The sequence below is a fragment of the Eretmochelys imbricata genome, chromosome 13, assembly GCF_965152235.1.
Source record: "Eretmochelys imbricata isolate rEreImb1 chromosome 13, rEreImb1.hap1, whole genome shotgun sequence".
Taxonomy (NCBI): Eukaryota; Metazoa; Chordata; order Testudines; family Cheloniidae; genus Eretmochelys; species Eretmochelys imbricata.
In genome coordinates, this window is record NC_135584.1 from 30,920,302 (window position 1) to 30,940,950 (window position 20,649).

Here is a 20,649-nt window from a genome sequence, read left to right on the forward strand (position 1 = left end):
AAGTGTCAACTTCTGCATGTTTATCAATATGCCTAGCTTTTGCAAGGTTGACAACATTAACCTTACCTCTACCTCCACCTGGGCCCTGGTCTGACATCTAATCAGACCCTAGGCAATTTATTCCAATGCTTAACTACCCTGACAGTTAGGAAGTTTTTCCTAATGTCCAACCTAAACCTCCCTTGCTGCTATTTAAGCCCACTGCTTCTTGTCCTATCCTTAGTGGTTAAGAAGAACTATTTTTTCCCCTCCTCCTTCTAACAATCTTTTATGTACTTGAAAGCTGTAATGTCCCCTCTCAGTCTTCTCCTCTCCAGACTAAACAAACCCAATTTTTTCAATCTTCCCTTATAGGTCATGTTTTTTAGATCTTTAACCATTTTTGTTGCTCTTCTCCGGACTTTCTCCAATTTGCCCACATCTTTCCTGAAACATGGCACCCAGAGCTGGACACAATACTCCAGTTGAGGCCTAATCAGTGCAGAGTAGAGCAGACCAATTACTTCTCATGTCTTCCTTACAATACTCCTGCGAATACATCCCAGAATGATGTTTGCTTTTTTTGCAACAGAGTTACACTGTTGACTCATATTTAGCTTGTGATCCACTATGACCCCCAGATCCCTTTCCGCAGTATTCCTTCCTAGGCAGTCATTTCCCATTTTGTGTGTGTGCAACTGATTGTTCCTTCCTAAATGGAGTACTCTGCATTTGTCGTTATTGAATCTCATCCTATTGACTTAAGACCATTTCTCCAGTTTGTCCAAATCATTTTGAATTTTAATCCTATTCTATAAATCCCTTGCAACTCCTCTTAGCTTGGTATCATCCACAAACTTTAGAAATGTACTCTCTATGCCATTATCTAAATCACTGATGAAGATATTGAACAGAACTGGACTCAGAACTGATCCATGCACTTGATATGCCCTTCCAGCTTGACTGTGCATCACTGATGATTACTATCTGGGAACAGTTTTTCAACAGGTTATGCATCGACCTTATAGTAGCACCATCTAGGTTGTATTTCCCTAGATTGTTTATGAGAAGGTCATGCGAGGCAGTATCAGAAGAAGCTATTAGGTTGGTTTGACGTGAGTTCAATCCTTGAGTGGGCCACTTAGGGATCTGGGGCAAAAATTGGGTACTGGTCCTGCTTTGAGCAGGGGGTTGGACTAGATGACCTCCTGAGGTCCCTTCCAACCCTGATATTCTATGATTCTATGACATGATTTGTTCTTGACAAATCCATGCTGACTGTTACGTATGACCTTATTATCTTCTAGGTAGATCTAATGGTTAAGCCAGGGTTTTCTCTTGCCATACTTCCTATCTTTCCTACGCACTGGAAGAGTTTGCTCTTGTGCCCTTAATAAAGTCTCTCTGAAAAACTGCCAACTCTCTTGAACTGTTTTTCCCCTTACACTTGCTTCCCATAGGATCTTACCTACCAACTCCCTAAGTTTGCTAAAATCTGCCATCTTGAAATCTATTATCTTTATTGTGCTGTTTTCCCTCCTACCACACCCTAAAATCATGAACTCTGTCATTTCATGATCACTTTCACCTAAGCTGCCTTCCACTTTCAAATTCTTAACCAGTTGTCAAAATGAAACACCTATTTCATCAAAATGAAATCTAGAACAGCCTCTCCCCTGGTAGCTTTCTCTACTTTCTGAAATAAAAAATTGTCTCCAATACATTCCAAGAATTTGTTGAAAATCTGCCCCTTGCTTTTTCCCCCCAACAGATGTCTGGGTAGCTGAAGTCCATCATTATCACTATGTCCTGTGCTTTGGATGATTTTTAGTTGTTTTAAAAAAGCCTCAGCCACCTCTTCTTCCTGGTTAGGCAGTCTGTAGTAGACCTGTACAATGACATCACCCTTGGTTTTTTTACCCCTTTTATCCTTATCCAGAGACTTTCAACAAGTCTGTCTACTATTTCCATCTCTCAAACTCAGTCCCAGTGCATATATATTTAATATATAAGGCAACACCTTCTCCCTTGTTCTCTGCCTGTCCTTCCTGAACAAGCTGCACACTTCTATACCAATTTTCTAGTCGTGTATTATCCAACAAAGTTTCTGTGATGCCAACTATGTCATAGTTTAACTAGTATTTCAAATTCTTCCTGCTTATTCCCCATACTTCTCAGATTAGTATTCAGACCTCTACAATACCGATTTGATTCCCCCCCCATGTTCTCTTTCCTCTACCCTATCCCTGCTATGATGACCCATGCTCTCCCCAGATTCCTAGCCTTCTCCCAGGTTTCCATGTTTTTGACTTACCACATGCGCTGTTCCCATCTTGTGCCGATTCTAGCGGTTACATAGTGCTGTGTGGCCAACCGCTTCCTCCGTTCCTTCTCTACCACAGTCTTTAGCATGAAAAAAATGTGGACGTAGAGGGGAGGAGGGAGGGTAGTGGAGCACTCATAGGGACAGCCATCTCAAAGAACTTCAGTTACTGCACAGAGTGAGTAACCTCCTCTTCAAGGAGTGTCCTTGTGAATGCTCCACTTTAGGTGACTGCAGAGCAGTGCCCTTCTGTTGAAGGGGGGAGCTTCGGAGTTAGTGTTTTGTCATCTGCCACAACTGCAAGGCCAAGTAGAGTGTCTGATGCAGAGTGTTGCTCTATGGCAGTGTTGTGTGAACGTAGGGGCTGACACCCAGGTTGCTGCGTTGCAGATGTCCAGAACAGGCACATTGTTGAGGAAGGCTATCGATGTAGCATGCGCTATGATGGAGTGAGTGCAGGTCCCTGATGGGGGTTGTATCCGGTGATGGTTATAGCAAAAGTTAATGCAGCCAGAGATCCATTTTGACAGCCTTTGTTTGAATATGGTGCCTCCCTTAGATATTTCCTGATGGAAGTAATAACTTGGAGACTTTCAGAAAGATTGTCTTTTTCAATGTAAAAAGCTAGCACCCTATGGACATCTAGGATATAAAGTGTTGCTTCTTGTTTGTTCCCATGGATGGGTTGATACAAATGGACAATGAAACTATTAAGGTAGAAAAGTGGGAAGTGGTCATAGGATAACTATTTTTTGAAAATTACCGTGTATGGGAGATGTGCCATGAGGGCCCCCAGTTATCCCACTTGTTAAGCGGATGTGACAGCAATGAGGAAGGCTACCTTCATCAAGAAGGAGAAGTGAGCATGTCGCTAATGGTTCAAAAGGGAGCCCCGTAAGACATCGTAGCACCAGACTGAGGTCCCATGATGGCATGCAGGCACGTATTTCCAGGTAGAGGTTACAAAGACTCTTGAGAAAACTTTCAGTGGTAGTGAGTGAAGATCGAGAACTTGTCCACTTTGTGGTGGAAATGCCATGATTGCTGCAAGGTGTATTCTGATGGAGCTTATTGAGACACCCGATTTCTTGAGTTCCAGTATGTAATCCAATGCCATTGGTAAAGGAGAGGTAGTTACTGTTTGCCTATTCTGGCAACATGTATGGAATTTCTTCCATTTGTGAAGGTAGAAAAGCCTTGTAGTAGACCTTCTGTTGTTAATATCTCTTACCTCCTCTGAACAAGTCATTTCATTGTCTCTGAACCATGGACAGAGCCCTGGCGTGGATACAAAATTGGTATCTGCAAATGTGGATATCCATGGAGTTGCAGAACTTTAGTGACAACAAGCGAGACCAGCAAGGCCAGGGCCAGGAACCATAGTGGAAAAAGCAGTGACATGTTATGCTACCACTTGCGGGAGCCAGCACCCAGGCTGGGGAGCTCCTCCAGCTCGCATCCAGCCCTGCCCACTGGGGCAGGCACCAGTCTCACTGGCAGCTGTCCCTGGTCATGCTAGTGTGTGCAAGCAGCTCACACACTCCCGGACAGGAGATGCAGGAAGCATGAACATGCACTGCGGACTGCCCGCAGCTCCAATAAGTTCACGTGTAATGTTGATTTTCATAGCGACCAAGGATCATTTGGTTGTGTAGGTGTGCCCCCAACCTAGCAGCGAGGTATCCATTGTGAGTATCATCAATGGGGGATCTGAGGAACTTCCGTGCAAACGTTGTGTGTTTGAGTTCACCAATGTAGAGAATTTTTTACTTGCTTGACACTGTAGGACCTTGGCCCTCACAAATTTGGGGTATAGTATTTTATATGTATGTATGCTTAAGACCTAATTTAAAAAGGTAGTTTTAGGTAAAAGCTTTCTGGTTTGTATCAATCATTTCATCAGACACAGGAGCTGTGTCCCTATTGATTTGTTCCTGACATCACCTGGAGAGAAACAGTGATGTTACCACTGCTTTGGGTTCTGAAACCCATAGGTTTCAGGTGTGGCAAATACTGCACCTGCATGCGATGTGAGCTTCTCCCAAGCAGTAGAGGCAAATTTCACAAACTTGAAACCTTATCTTCTGCTTCTTTGATTCTGCCATGCCATGGAACGGGGCCGGGGGGGGAAGAATCTCAATCTCCCCAACCTTAACTCTGCCCCTGTGGAGTTGGCAATCGGCATTGGGAATATAACAATCTTACAACTCTCACGGAAAATCTGCCGTTTTCTTTGTGCCCATCCCTCTCACCTACCAGATATGTTCTCCTATTCATACACTCCCATGGATCCTTGCTGTGTTCAATGCAACATCATCTACCCAGAAAGTACAAAGGGTCACTAGACAGCACCCTGGATAATACAGGTTTCTCTTCACTTACAGCGCTGCAGCTGCACTGCTGTAGCCCTTTTGTGAAGACACTACTATGTTGGCGGGAGAGCTTCCTCCCATCGACATAGTTAATTCACCTGCACGAGGTGAAAGTGCTCCTGTCGACATAGCACTGTCTACACCAGAGGATTAGGTCAATATAACTACATTGCTCAGAGGGTGCAGATTTTTCACACCCATGAGTGACGTACTTATACCTATGTAAGTCTGTAGTGTAGACCTGACTTAAGACTAAGTGAGATGTAATATGATCGTCCTGAGGGATTCTTTAGAATAAGAAGCAGAATCTTTTAAACATTTAACATTTTAGTTTCCCTGTCACTGTTCTTCAACACCACAGTTGACCTCCAAACATGCTGCCCCTGAAGGATCCCTCCTTTAGGCCACTGTGAACAAAAACAGGCAGTGTAAAGGTTGTGGTGGGGAAAACAAGACTGACTGTAATTTTTTTATATCTGTGTGTTTTGTGTGGTTGAGTATTTGTTGTCAGTGAATTTATATTACAAGGGGGCTCTGGGCACTAGTGTGGAGAGGGGGCCCCATTGTGATGGGCACTGTGCATACATGAAATAGGACAGTCCCGTCACCAAAAAGATATTTACGAGTGAGAATATTATTTCTTTAAAAAGTCATAAATCGTAGGGACACAGTAAAATATTTAAGATGAGGTCAGCAATATTCACTTTAAAATGCCCTGCAAATACAAAAATTAGCTGACATTGTTTTTTGCTTCCTTACAAGATATAAAGGAGATCTGAATTTTTTTTCTTTTTTATAGAGAAGAAATTCAGGATTTGTTAATTTTTTTTTATTCTGGAAGACTATGGACAGCTGGAGAACTAATGGGATTATGACAGACAACATGCAAGTAAAATTTCACTGAGAAGGGATACAATTTTTTTATACATGTTTTTTAAAATCTTTTAAACCTATCTACCTCAAATACCTGAGAAACAATTGGGAGAAATGATTCAACATCCCCATTCCACCAACTACGATCTGAGAAAGTTCACAATCCACAATTCTGATACCTCCAAATTAGGCCAAGGAGGACCAGACTTGACTATCTGGACTTCTCTGATTTAAAAAAAAAAAAAAGCAGAATTCATCATTTCCTTTATATTTTTTACATATCATTATCATACTGGGTCAGATCAGCGGTCCATCTCATCCAGTATCCTGTCTGACAGTGGCCAGAGCCAGATACTTTTGGCAGTTGGAGGTTTAGGGACACCCAGACCATGGGGCTGTGTCCCTGACCATCCTGGCTAATGGCCATTGATGGACCTATCCTTCAGGAATTTCTCTTTTTTTGAATCCAATTATGCTTTTGACCTTCAATGAGTTCCACAGGTTGACTGTACATGGCATGAAGTACTTGCTTTAGTTTGTTTTAAACCTGTTGCCTATTAATTTCATTGGGTGACTACTAGTTTTGTTGTGTGAAAAGGTAACTGGCACTACCCTATTCACTTTCTCCGCTCATGACTTTTTAGACCTTTATTATATCCCTCTTTGTCATCTCTTTTCTAAGATGACCAGCCCCAGTCTTTTTAATCTCCCCTCATACGGAAGCTGTCCCATACCCCTAATCATTTTGTTGCCCTTCTCTGTACCTTTTCCAATTCTAATATATCTCTTTTTGAGATAGGGCGACCAGATCTGAATGCAGTATTCAAGGTACCATGGATTTCCATAGTGGCATAATGATATTTTCTGTCTCTATCATCTATCCTTTTCCTAATAGTTCCTAACATTGTTAGCTTTTTTGACTGCTGCTGCACAATGAATGAATATTTTCAGAGAACTCTCCACAATGACTCCAAGGACTCTCTTTTGAGTGGTAACAGCTAATTTAGACCACAGGAGGGTGAGGTAATATCTTTTATTGGACCAATTTCTGATGGTCAGAGGGACAAGCTTTCAAGCCATGCAGAGCTCTTCTTCACGTCTAGGGGCTCATCTTCACACACAGTGCTACAGTGGTGCAGCAGCATCAGTGCAAGCGCACTGCTGTAGTGTTTTAGGGAAGATGCTACTAAGTTGATGGGAGACCTTCTCCCTCATAGAGATGTGGCAGCTATGTCGATAGGAGAAACATAGTTAGGAGTTTAAGCTTCAAGGCTTGTCTTTTTAATGTGTTATGCAGGTTCCCTTTGAGGATGATTCATAGATTCATAGATTCATAGATATTTAGGTCAGAAGGGACCATTATGATCATCTAGTCTGACCTCCTGCACAACGCAGGCCACAGAATTTCACCCACCACTCTTACAAAAAAAAAAACCTCACACCTATATCTGTGCTATTGAAGTCCTCAAATTGTAGTTTAAAGACCTCAAGGAGCAGAGAATCCTCCAGCAAGTGACCCGTGCCCCATGCTACAGAGGAAGGCGAAAAACCTCCAGGGCCTCTTCCAATCTGCCCTGGAGGAAAATTCCTTCCCGACCCCAAATATGGCGATCAGCTAAACCCTGAGCATATGGGCAAGATTCATCAGCCAGATACTACAGAAAATTCTTTCCCAGGTAACTTGGACCTTACCCCATCTAAAACCCATCACAGGCCATTGGGCCTATTTACCATGAATATTTAATTACCAAAACCATGTTATCCCATCATACCATCTCCTCCATAAACTTATCGAGTTTAATCTTAAAGCAAGATAGATCTTTTGCCCCCACTACTTCCCTCGGAAGGCTATTCCAAAACTTCACTCCTCTGATGGTTAGAAACCTTCGTCTAATTTCTAATCTAAATTTCCTAGTGGCCAGTTTATATCCATTTGTTCTTGTGTCCACATTGGTACTGAGTTTAAATAATTCCTCTCCCTCTCTGGTATTTATCCCTCTGATATATTTATAGAGAGCAATCATATCTCCCCTCAGCCTTCTTTTAGTTAGGCTAAACAAGCCAAGCTCCCTGAGTCTCCTTTCATAAGACAAGTTTTCCATTCCTCGGATCATCCTAGTAGCCCTTCTCTGTACCTGTTCCAGTTTGAATTCATCCTTCTTAAACATGGGAGACCAGAACTGCACACAGTACTCCAGGTGAGGTCTCACCAGTGCCTTATATAACGGTACTAAAACCTCCTTATCCCTACTGGAAATACCTCTCCTGATGCATCCCAAGACGACATTAGCTTTTTTCACAGCCATATCACATTGGCAGCTCATAGTCATCCTATGATCAACCAATACTCCAAGGTCCTTTTCCTCCTCCGTTACTTCTAGTTGATGCGTCCCTAGCTTATAACTAAAATTCTTGTTATTAATCCCTAAATGCATGACCTTACACTTCTCACTATTAAATTTCATCCTATTCCTATTACTCCAGTTTACAAGGTCATCCAGATCCTCCTGTAGGGTATCCCTGTCCTTCTCTAAATTAGCAATACCTCCCAGCTTTGTATCATCTGCAAACTTTATTAGCACATATGGGTCAGAAAGTGTGATTGCTTAAGTGTTCACCCATACGTGATAAGGTGTTTGTCTTAACATTTTCACACAGCTACACAGTGAAAGAGGAAGTTTCACATTGAGGGATATACAGACTATATGTTGGGGAACTATAACCTTTATCCATTAAATCTGACAAACCATAATTTATCATTCACATGTATTCCTGACACATGTGCTAATTAACAAATACATCGGTGTTTGAGGTTAAGTGTTCTCTCACAGCTTATCTTAACTGCCTATTAGATCTTGAAGTGACTGACAATTTGGGATACCACAAATGATTTTTTTTTTGGGAAAGGAATGGAGTTTCATGAGCAAATTAGGATTTTCAGGCAGAATTCACCAGAGGAAACTGCTTTGTGACAAAGAGCTCCTATTTAAGAATATTTGAAACAACTAAAACACTGAAAAATACTGCTTAATGTTCTCTTCAAGATTACAAAAGTATCTGAGAGGGGACAAAGGTAGGCCAAAGAATCATGTACCAACATTTATAACAATTTCTTATACTGCACTGAAGTTCCCCAACATAATCCCATGTTAGACCAGTTAAGAAGCCATACCATTTTCAGTTCTTTCCCTTTCTTGATGTTTCTCATGTGATCTGTCTATATGGTTCTCTTTGCTTTGCTCTCTAAGGGAAGACCGGTGAGCCTTTAATGAATTTACTGAGGAAGGAGCTGAAGTTCTTCTCTTTTCTATTTTCTCATCTCTATGTGGTGTAGTCCTTAGGGCTATGTGAAGAGGAGCATCTATAAAGAGAATAAAAATGAGTTGCATGCGTTAATATTTTTGTTTCAAAACTCCACCTAGAACCATGAAAAAGAGGTACTTGCCAGCAATAATTCTGGTTGTCTGAATGTATTGCCTCCCTCGAGCTACACTGTAGGATTTATATGCCTAGCTGTGTGACCACGGATCTGCTTATAAGCAGCAGTTAACAGCTGCTGGAGGGTGTGCATAAAAAAAAAAAAAATCAATCACAGCTTTCCATATACAGAGGGTATAAATACTTTGCCCACCAGTCTTTCATCAGAAATTCTACCTCCAGAAGTATCCAGACTTTGAAGCAGAAAGGAGAAGGGAGGTGAATACGGCTCTATGGAGGCAACTGATTCAGATAAACTCTTTATCAATAAGAATTCTTGTAACACTTCTTCCACAAAGTGCCACTGTAGCAACCTAACAATGACAAGGCTGAGGGGTTCTTTTAGTTTAATAGTATCTGAAGCACTGCTCTCCAAAAACCACCCTCTGCCCTCAATAAAGCATCAAAGAGAATACTGATTCACAAAGATGTGAACCAAAGCTGCGAACCAAAGCTGCATATAGTAGCCCTACAAATTTCAAAGGATACATCTCAAAAAGGGCATAGTGGAACTGGAAAAGGTTCAACAAAGAGCAACAAAGATTATGAAAGGTACGGAATGGCTTCCATACGAGGGGAGACTAAAAAGATTAGGGTTGTTCAGGTCAGAAAAAAGATGACTGATGGGGGATATGATGGGGTCTATAAAGTCATGAACTCTGTGAAAAAAGTGAATTTAGAAGAAGAGCTTACTCACCTTGGGCAGTAACTGGAGTTCTTTGAGATGAGTGGCTCCACTTCAGGTTGCTTAAACCCCTTTGGCCCATTCATGCACCCTATACTTCCTTGTGCCCCGCTCTGAGGCTAAAAAGGGTTACATGGGCAAACTACCCTCAGTTCCCTCTCTGCTGCAAGGGCACAGAGAAAACCCTGAAGCAGAGGAAGCATGCAAGCAAAGGAGCACTCATAGGGACACACATTTTGAAGAATGTCAGTTACTGCACAAGGTGAGTAACCTCTCTTTCTCAGAGTACTGCGTCTATGGGTGTTCCACTTCCGGTGACTACTGACCAGCACCCTGAGCTGGAGCAGGGGGGGCTTTGGAGTCAAGTCCAAGACTGAAGACAATACTACATTTCCAACACAGCATCTGATCTAGCAGTCTGGACCACAGAGTAATGCTTGGAAAAGGTATGTATGGAGGTCCAAGTGTCAGCCTTACAAACATCCAGAATAGGAAGAATTCTTGAGTAATGTCACTGTTATAGAAAGAGCTGTCGTGGAATGGGCCAGCATGAATCCACAGACACAACCTCATTCTATCATAACATAATACAATACAATCAGAAATCCACCTGGAGAGCCTCTGGGTGGAAATCGCCAAACTGTCAGACGTATCCGCAATAGTCATGAACCGTCATGGTTATTTCCTAAAAGACTTAGGCTATGTCTACACTAAACACCTTACAATGGCGCAGCTGAAAAAACAGGAAACAACTGTGAGATGGGTGAACTGCAATACAAAAAGAAAAAAAATCCTGAAGTGCAAGGGCCGAAAACCAACCCTCTCCTCGGTTCTAATGACAGAATTACAGCTGAGAGAGATACCATCCTGAATTTTTGTGATTTCACAAAACTGTTTAGGAGTCTTAGATCTAAAATCATAGAATCATAGAATATCAGGGTTGGAAGGGACCTCAGGAGGTCATCTAGTCCAACCCCCTGCTCAAAGCAGGACCAATCCCCAATTAAATCATCCCAGCTAGGGCTTTGTCAAGCCTGACCTTAAAAACTTCTAAGGAAGGAGATTCTACCACCTCCATAGGTAACGCATTCCAGTGTTTCACCACCCTCCTAGTGAAAAAGTTTTTCCTAATATCCAACCTAAACCTCCCCCACTGCAACTTGAGACCATTACCCCTTCTCCTGTCCTCTTCTACCACTGAGAATAGTCTAGAACCATGCTCTCTGGAACCACCTCTCAGGTAATTGAAAGCAGCTATCAAATCCCCCCTCATTCTTCTCTTCTGCAGACTAAACAATCCCAGTTCCCTCAGCCTCTCCTCATAAGTCATGTGTTCCAGACCCCTAATCATTTTTGTTGCCCTTCGCTGGACTCTCTCCAGTTTATCCATATCCTTCTTGTGGTGTGGGGCCCAAAACTGGACACAGTACTCCAGATGAGGCCTCACCAATGTCGAATACAGGGGGACGATCACGTCCCTCGATCTGCTCGCTATGCCCCTACTTATACAGCCCAAAATGCCATTGGCCTTCTTGGCAACAAGGGCACACTGCTGACTCATATCCAGCTTCTCGTCCACTGTCACCCCTAGGTCCTTTTCCGCAGAACTGCTGCCTAGCCATTCGGTCCCTAGTCTGTAGCTGTGCATTGGGTTCTTCCGTCCTAAGTGCAGGACCCTGCACTTATCCTTATTGAACCCCATCAGATTTCTTTTGGCCCACTCCTCCAATTTGTCTAGGTCCCTCTGTATCCTATCCCTGCCCTCCAGCGTATCTACCACTCCTCCCAGTTTAGTATCATCTGCAAATTTGCTGAGAGTGCAATCCACACCATCCTCCAGATCATTTATGAAGATATTGAACAAAACCGGCCCCAGGACTGACCACTGGGGCACTCCACTTGACACCGGCTGCCAACTAGACATGGAGCCATTGATCACTACCCGTTGAGCCCGACAATCTAGCCAACTTTCTACCCACCTAGTAGTGCATTCATCCAGCCCATACTACTTTAACTTGCTGACAAGAATACTGTGGGAGACCGTGTCAAAAGCTTTGCTAAAGTCAAGAAACAATACATCCACTCCTTTCCCTTCATCCACAGAACCAGTAATCTCATCATAGAAGGCGATTAGATTAGTCAGGCATGACCTTCCCTTGGTGAATCCATGCTGACTGTTCCTGATCACTTTCCTCTCCTCTAAGTGCTTCAGGATTGATTCTTTGAGGACCTGCTCCATGATTTTTCCGGGGACTGAGGTGAGGCTGACTGGCCTGTAGTTCCCAGGATCCTCCTCCTTCCCTTTTTTAAAGATTGGCACTACATTAGCCTTTTTCCAGTCATCTGGGACTTCCCCCGTTCGCCACAAGTTTTCAAAGATAATGGCCAATGGCTCTGAAATCACAGCCGCCAATTCCTTTAGCACTCTCGGATGCAACTCGTCCGGCCCCATGGACTTGTGTACGTCCAGCTTTTCTAAATAGTCCCTAACCACCTCTTTCTCCACAGAGGGCTGGCCATCTACTCCCCATGTTGTGATGCCCAGCCCAGCAGTCTGGGAGCTGACCTTGTTAGTGAAGACAGAGGCAAAAAAAGCATTGAGTACATTAGCTTTTTCCACATCCTCTGTCACTAGGTTGCCTCCCTCATTCAGTAAGGGGCCCACACTTTCCTTGGTTTTCTTCTTGTTGCCAACATACCTGAAGAAACCCTTCTTGTTACTCTTGACATCTCTCGCTAGCTGCAGCTCCAGGTGCGATTTGGCCCTCCTGATTTCATTCCTACATGCCCGAGCAATATTTTTATACTCATCCCTGGTCATATGTCCAACCTTCCACTTCTTGTGAGCTTCTTTTTTATGTTTAAGATCCACTAGGATTTCACCGTTAAGCCAAGCTGGTCGCCTGCCATATTTACTATTCTTTCGACTTATCGGGATGGTTTGTCCCTGTAACCTCAACAGGGATTCCTTGAAATACAGCCAGCTCTCCTGGACTCCTTTCCCCTTCATGTTAGTCCCGCAGGGGATCCTAGCCATCCGTTCCCTGAGGGAGTCGAAGTCTGCTTTCCTGAAGTCCGCTTTCCTGAAGTCCAGGGTACGTAATCTGCTGCTTACCTTTCTTCCCTGTGTCAGGATCCTGAACTCAACCAACTCATGGTCACTGCCTCCCAGATTCCCATCAGCCTCCACTCTCTGATCTTCCCTCCCTCCATGCTGAACTGGAACTGGTTCTATAGCACTTATTCACAGAAGGGAATTGACTTCTTGCTTTAAGAGTTATTCATGAGAGGGGTCCCTGAGGAGGAACAGAAAAGGGTGGGGGGGAGCAGTGGCATAAGGGAGGGAGGTAAAATGGATAGCGTACTCCAATCTTATATCCTCCAGCACTCAATTGTCTGATACGATCCTCTCCCACATGGACAGAAAGTGGAAGAGACTGTCTCCAACAGGTGCATGGTGGGTAGAACGGTGTGGACACAGTTTGATTTTGTGAGGTTGTACCGGGTCCTTGACCAGCCTATCAAAACTGATGCTTAGATGATGATGATGATGAAGGCTCAGCAGCGGATGCACAGGGAGTAGGCAGTCTTTTCCTCTAGAACCTTGACTTCTTCCTGGGTGATGCGTAAATTCTTGAATTCTGGGAATGAAGCAGGGTGGGATCTTTGAGCCGTTTGGGAACTACTAAATTTGTTTGTTTGTAAGCATATAAATCCCAAAAGATCTCAACATGGCTCTGGGATTCTTAAGGGTATGCGGGGATTCATCAGTGGATTCAGTGAAGAGCTTGAGGCCATTCAAAGGAAAGGTCCTCAACCATGTTTTGGACCTCCTTTGGGAATTCAGACAGCCAGGATGCCCTCCGCATGCCTGCCGCCGTAGAGACAGATCAAGCTGCAGTGGGGACTGCATCCAAGGAGGCTTGTAGCAAAGTTCTAGCATCATTGATAACAGTTTGAAACAGCTCACACTGATCAACCGGCAGATACTGAATCCAGGTGTTGAAATTGGCATAATTTGAGTGATTGTACTTCAACATGACAGCTTGATAACTTATAATCCTAAAGTCAACCAGGGAGTTTGGTGCTGGATGGATCTGCAAAAGTTCAGAGTCATTTGCTGGGAAGCAATATTTCTCATCGGCCTGTTTACATGTTGGCAGTATCATTGCAGAGGTCTGCCACATGGGTTTGGCAGGATCCAACAGGGCCTCATTAATAGGCAGGGCGGCTCAGGGAAAGGGAGTCCATTGAAGGATATCCAGGAGCTTATGCTGAAACTAACTGAGCTCTTCAGAGGGAGCTGCAGGGAATCTGCATTATGCTTAATTAACTTGTGGAAGTGTCTGAAGTCATCAGCCATAGTTGGTTAGGCAAACATTACCACTTCATCTGGGGAAGACAAAGAAATATTTGTTTGCAGAGTAGCCTCTTTATCTGCCCTGGCTCCTCAAATGATTCTTGCACTTGAGGTAGAGGAGAGGGGAGACACTCCTCTACTCCAACTATTCCCCACAAGAAACATTAGGGGCATGGAAAAACTGCTGTCAATATGCAGCTCAAGGATCCCCATATGGTCACTAGGGATTGGGGGTGTCCAAAGGGCTTGAACCAGATAGGGTGAACACAGGCCCATCTTTGATGCAACTCCCCTTCCCCACTCCACCCCTCTTTTCAAAAGCATCAGAAGGGAAAACCCTTGTCTGAAGAGTAGGGGAATCTTGGACTGAGACATTCAAATAAGAGAATTCCTCCTCCTCAGCAAGGGCAGCTTCAGCACTCTGAAAGTGGTTGAGGGTCAAGCAGTACTGGGGAAAGGCCCTAACTTGGAGACTGTGCATGTTTTGTTACCAATAACCTTTCAGTACCCACTAATAAGGCTGACTCTGGTTCCTCCAAAACAAGTAAGTCCTTAAGGAATCTGAACTCCTGCAGTACAGGGTGGATTTGAAGAATGGGGCCCTGTTCTGTAGTTAGTACCAAGGGTAAATGTTATTCCAGCAAGTCCCTTCTGGCCCAAGTAGTTGGTACTGATGATGCCGCCTTGTGGGGGGGGGGGGATCAAGACCCTATATGAAACGTGGTGTCTTCCCTGTACTGAAGCAGTCTTTGTGGTCAACTCTGATGAAGATGTTACCAAAGGAGTTGTGGGTACCCTTCTGTCAGGAGGTGAGAATGCTTCATTTATGCAATGTCCTGTTTCTGCAGTACAGAAGGTCTTGGTACTGAGTCATGCTTGTTTCCCTTTTTCTCAGATGAGTCCGGAGCCATGGACACAGGATTAATACTAAGAGCATCTGGAGCCTCAGCCGTACCCAAAGCGGGATAAGATGACGCCACAGCAGTCTTGCTTTGCAAGGTCACAGGTTTTTTTGAGGTAGACTTCTTCTGCAGAGAATGGCTCCTCTTTCTATGCATCTCCTCTGTGAATTTACCTCAGGTAGACTCAGGTGAATGTGCCAAGAATGACATGTTCACAGAAAGACCTATGTTGGGGGGCGAGAGTGGGGGAAGAGATCTCCTGTCTGGGAACTGAGGGTGGCTGGAGGGAATGCTCCATCATTAAACATCTCAGTTTTAAAACCCAATTTTTCCTTGCCCTGCCTTTAAAAGCACAGCAAATAGATATACAGGATAAGATTACCCCAAGCTACAGATAAACGGGAATACCCATCACTGACCAGGAAAGTCTCCCAAGAACCTCCCGAAAGCCCAGAGAGCCTGGCATATTCCAAGGTAACAGTAGCTAGAAGGGCAAAGTTCCCACCTCCCTTAAGGAAGAAAGGGATTGAGCAAGGCTTCCCCTAAACACCTAAATAAAATACAGCAAATAAAATAAATAATAGAATGAAGAAAGGTAACTAGACTAAATTGTCAACTTAAAATAGTAAGGCACACTAATGCTTGTCTCAGGCCAAGGCAGTTGAGAGGGAACTGCAGGCAGTTCACCCACGCAGCCTTATATAGCCTTGAAGCAGGGCACGAGGAAGCCATATGCACAGATTGAACAGACACTACTACCAAAAATCTCAGATTAAAGGCATAAGAGGTGTGAGTACACCTGAAGTGGGGAGCCCATAGGGACACCGCTTGAGAAGTTTTATTTACTCTTTCCCACAATGCAAAACCAAGGGTCATGTGATGAAATTAATAGGCAGCAGATTTAAGAGAAACAAGAAGTATTTTTTCCACACTAAACACAATTAACCTGTGGATTTCATTGCCAGGGATGTGACGGCTAGAGGTACTGTATTCAAAAGAGAACAAGATATCCTCCATGAACTTTAGCCAAGACAGTCAAGGATGCAACCCCATGCTTGGAGTGACCCTAAACTTCTCATTGCCAGAAGCCAGGAGAGGAAAATTGCCCTGCTCTGTTCACTCTCCCAGAAATTCTGCTATTGGCCACTGTCGAAGACAGGATACTAGGCTAGTGGTCAGACCCAGTATAGCAGTTGTTACAATGTTCTTATTGCAGATATATGCCACTGAAGCTGCTGTGCGCCTAGGTGAGTTTGCATTTATAATACCTAAGTATCTCAAAGCTCTCTAATTCATAACATGACATGATGCATAGTCTTATCCACTAGCCATCCTTTAGCTGTCTAGCTGTTTTTTGTTTTAATTATAAATGCCACAAATAGTCTGCTTAATTTTCTGAATGACTTAGTCATGTTTAACAGATAACCAGCTCTTCTCCTAGTATTATTTTGGGGCTTTGGGAAAGAGACCAGGAGAAATACTGACAGACTAAGTACCACCTGGTAATTTTGGACTGTGGTGTCAAGTAGGCTGGACAGCAGAGCCTGCAACACCAAGACCCTCCTGGACAAGTTGGCAGCCAAGAAGAATAACCTTTCACAGAGATCTAAAATCGCTATGGCACAAACGGACCATCTATATGCTTGGTTAATAATAAACTCAACTCTAAAGGATCATTAGGCCACTGAGAAGGAGGTAGAAGTTTAAAGTCTTTAAAAATTGTTACACTAGGAGATGAACAAACTCCATGACTCTTCACATGGACAACAGAAATAGTAGCTAAACAAACAGTAAATGAACATTCTGTAGCCAGAGATATCTGTGAAGACATCAGAAACATGAGAAAGGAAGTCCAAGACAGCAGGAACCACAAAAAAAAACCTGAGTCAAGGACTCTGGCTTGAGCATGCATTTCAAACTGGTTCCATCTGGCAGCACAAAAGTTATCTCAGACCTGCCTTGATCTCCACAGAAAAGCACAAAACCCTCTGCTCTAGAAACCTAGCAGCCATGGTAAAAGGTGCAGGGACTGACATCCTTGATGGTCCACCCTGGTGTTCTACTGTGACAAGACTTGACTCAAGGAAGACTGATTGGACAATCTTTGTCAGGGCTAGAAGGTCTGAGAATCAGGTCTCCCACAACCAGGTTGGTGCCACTAGAATCACCACTTCTCTGTCTTACTGAATATTTGTTAGTACTCTGGAAAGAAGGAAAATGAAGAAAAGGCATGAAGGAGTTCTTTCCCTCTGTATCCTATTTTTGAGCCGAACCTTGAACACTTTCTGATTTGTAGCAAAGAAAGTCAAATATCAGAAGGATTGCTGAGTCTCATCTCAAGTTGTATGCAATGTTGTTGTAGCCCTGTTGGTCACAGGATATTGGAGAGACATCGATATTAGAAATGTACTCTAAATACATTTCCCAGATCCGAAGTAGAGCTCTGTATAAGTCTCTATCAACAGAAGTTGGTTTAATAAAAATTACCTCACCTACCTACATTATTAATAATGCATCATTTCCACAGATGGATTATCAGTTACACAGAGGTAACCGAATTCCCCTTATTTGTTCAGATAATACATTGCAAACACACTATCCGAACATTTCCATTGTCTGCCCTCTGATGTGTGAAAGAAGAAATGTGAGAACCAGCCTAATGAGCCTCAGTTCTAGCTAGTTTACATCGAGTCTCTTTTCCTGAGGTCTCCAAAGATAACAGACAGTGAAAATTTCCCAGATATGTTGTCCCAACCCCCAGATTGTAGGCATCCATGCCTATCATTATTTTAGTATAAGGGTGTGAAAAGCAGATCTCCCTCTCTAGCAGCATTAACCATAGTAGAAAGTTTTCAACTAGCTTTCGACAGATGGGAGAGATTATCAACAAGTCCAAAATGTGAGTGACTAATCCTTGTAAAGGCTGTATCTATAACCTTGCAAAAGTGTGTCTTTTGGGAAGATGGTAAATATGCATCCACTATCAGGCCCAGTGCTATGTGAACAAGTATAACATACTTCCTTATCTACTTTCTCCACATCAGATTGTGTAGATGTCTATCATATCCCCTTTGTGATCTCTTTTCTAAGATGAAAGTCCTAATCTTATTAATCTCTCCTCATATGGAAGCTATTCTGTATCCCTAATAATTTTTGTTGCCTTTTTCTGTACCTTTCTAACTCCAATATATCTTTTTTGAGATGGGGTGACCATATCTGTATGCAGTATTCAAGATGTGGGCATACTATAGATTTATATAGCAGCAATATGATATTTTCTGTCTTATGATCTATCCCTTTTGTAATGATTCCCAACATTGTTATCTTTTTTGACTGCCGCTGCACACTGAGTGGATGTTTTCAGAGAACCATCCCCAGTGATTCCAAGATCTCTTTCTTGAGTGGTAACAGCTAATTTAGACCCCATCATTTTATGTGTATAGTGGGGATGTTTTCCAATGTGCATTACTTTGCATTTGACAACACTGAATTTTAAAGAATCCTTATTGAGGTTACAGGGACAAACTATCCCCATGTGTAGAAAGAATAGTAAATATGGCAGGCGACCAGCTTGGCTTAACAGTGAAATCCTTGCTGATCTTAAACACAAAAAAGCAGCTTACAAAAAGTGGAAGATTGGACAAATGACCAGGGATGAGTATAAAAATATTGCTCGGGCATGCAGGAGTGAAATGAGGAAGGCCAAATCACACCTGAAGTTGCAGCTAGCAAGAGATGTTAAGAGTAACAAGAAGGGTTTCTTCAGGTATGTTAGCAATAAGAAGAAAGTCAAGGAAAGCGTGGGCCCCTTACTTAATGAGGGAGGCAACCTAGTGACAGAGGGTGTGGAAAAAGCTAATCTATTCAATGTTTTTCCTTTGCCTCGGTCTTCACGAACAAGGTCAGCTCCCAGACTACTGCACTGGGCAGCACAGTATGGGGAGGTGGTGACCAGCCCTCTGTAGAGAAAGAAGTGGTTCGGGACTATTTAGAAAAGCTGGATGAACACAAGTCCACAGGGCTGGATGCGTTGCATCCGAGACTGCTAAAGAAGTTGGCGGATGTGATTGCAGAGCCATTGGCCATTATCTTTGAAAACTCATGGCGATCCAGGGAAGTCCTGGACGAGTGGAAAAAGGCTAATGTAGTGCCCATCTTTAAAAAAGGGAAGGAGGAGAATTCCGGAACGGCAGACCAGACAGCCTCACCTCAGTCCCTGGAAAAATCATGGAGCAGGAAAGAGTCCAGCAGAGGGCAACAAAAATGATGAGGGGACTGGAACACATAACTTATGAGGAGAGGCTGAGGGAACTGGGATTATTTAGTCTACAGAAGAGAAGGATGAGGGGGGATTTGATAGCTGCTTTCAACTACCTGAAAGGGGGTTCCAAAGAGGATGGCTCTAGACTGTTCTCAGTGGTAGCAGATGACAGAACAAGGAGTAATGGTCTCAAGTTGCAGTGGGGGAGGTTTAAGTTGGATATTAGGAAAAACTTTTTCACTAGGAGGGTGGTGAAACACTGGAATGCGTTACCTAGGGAGGTGGTGGAATCTCCTTCCTTAGATATTTTTAAGGTCAGGCTTGACAAAGCCCTGGCTGGGATGATTTAGTTGGGGATTGGTCCTGCTTTGAGCAGGGGGTTGAACTAGATGACCTCCTGAGGTCCCTTCCAACCCTGATATTCTATGATTCTATGAATTTCATCTGCTACTTTATATTGCCCAGTCACCTTGTTTTGAGAGACCCTTTTGTAACTCTTCGCAGTCTGCTTTGGACTTAAATATCTTGAGTAGTTTGCATCATCTGCAAATTTTTCCACCTCACCATTTACCCTTTTCCCCAGATCATTTATTAATATGTTGAACAGTACTGGTCCCAGTACAGACCTTTTGGGGACACCACTATTTAACCTCTCCATTCTGAAAAGTGACCATTTATTCCTATCCTTTGTTTCCTGCCTTTTTAACCAGTTACTGATCCATGAGAGGACCTTCCCTCTGATCCCATGGCAGCTTACTTGGCTTAAGAGCTTTTGAAGAGGGACCTTGTCAAAGGCTTTCTGAAAATTTAAGTGCACTATATCCACTGGATCACCCTTATCCACATATCTGTTGACCCCTCAAAGAATTTTAATAGATTGGTGAGGCATGATTTCTCCTTACAAAAGCCATGTTGACTCTTCCCCAACCAATAATGTTCATCTATGCGCCTAATCATTCTATTCTTTACTATAGTTTCAACCAACTTGTCTGGTACTGAAGTTAGGCTTACCAGCCTGTAAATGCCAGGATCACTTTTGGAGCCTTTTTTTAAAATTGGTGTCACATTAGCTATCTTTCAGTTATCTGGTACAGAACCTGATTTAAAATGACAGATTACATGCCACAGTTAGTAGTTCTGCAATTTCACATTTGAGTTCCCTTAGAACTCTTGGGTGAACACCATCTGGTCCTGGTGACTTATTACTGTTTAACTTATCAATTTGTTCAAATACCTCCTCTACTGACACCTCAATCTGGGACAGTTCCTCAGATTTGTCACCTAAAAAGACTAGCTTAGGTGTGGGAATCTCCCTCACATCCTCTGCAGTGAAGACTGATGCAGAGAATTCATTTAGTTTCTCCACAATGGCCTTATCCCCCTTGAGTGCTCCTTTAGCATGTCAATCATCCAGTGG

At 43.2% G+C, this 20,649-nt stretch overlaps 1 protein-coding gene across 5 annotated transcripts in view; it reads right to left on the reverse strand.

The window, feature by feature from the left end:
- Positions 1-20,649, reverse strand: part of PHF20 (PHD finger protein 20) — a 184,822-nt gene that overhangs the window by 74,846 nt on the left and 89,327 nt on the right. For 3 of the 5 annotated variants that reach the window (XM_077831637.1, XM_077831636.1, XM_077831635.1), the window contains one exon: positions 8,720-8,908. The exons of the other annotated variants lie outside the window; for them this stretch is intronic. In XM_077831637.1, coding sequence (XP_077687763.1) covers positions 8,720-8,908 — 189 coding nt within the window. The remainder of the gene's footprint in view (positions 1-8,719; positions 8,909-20,649) is intronic. 5 annotated transcript variants of the gene reach the window in all.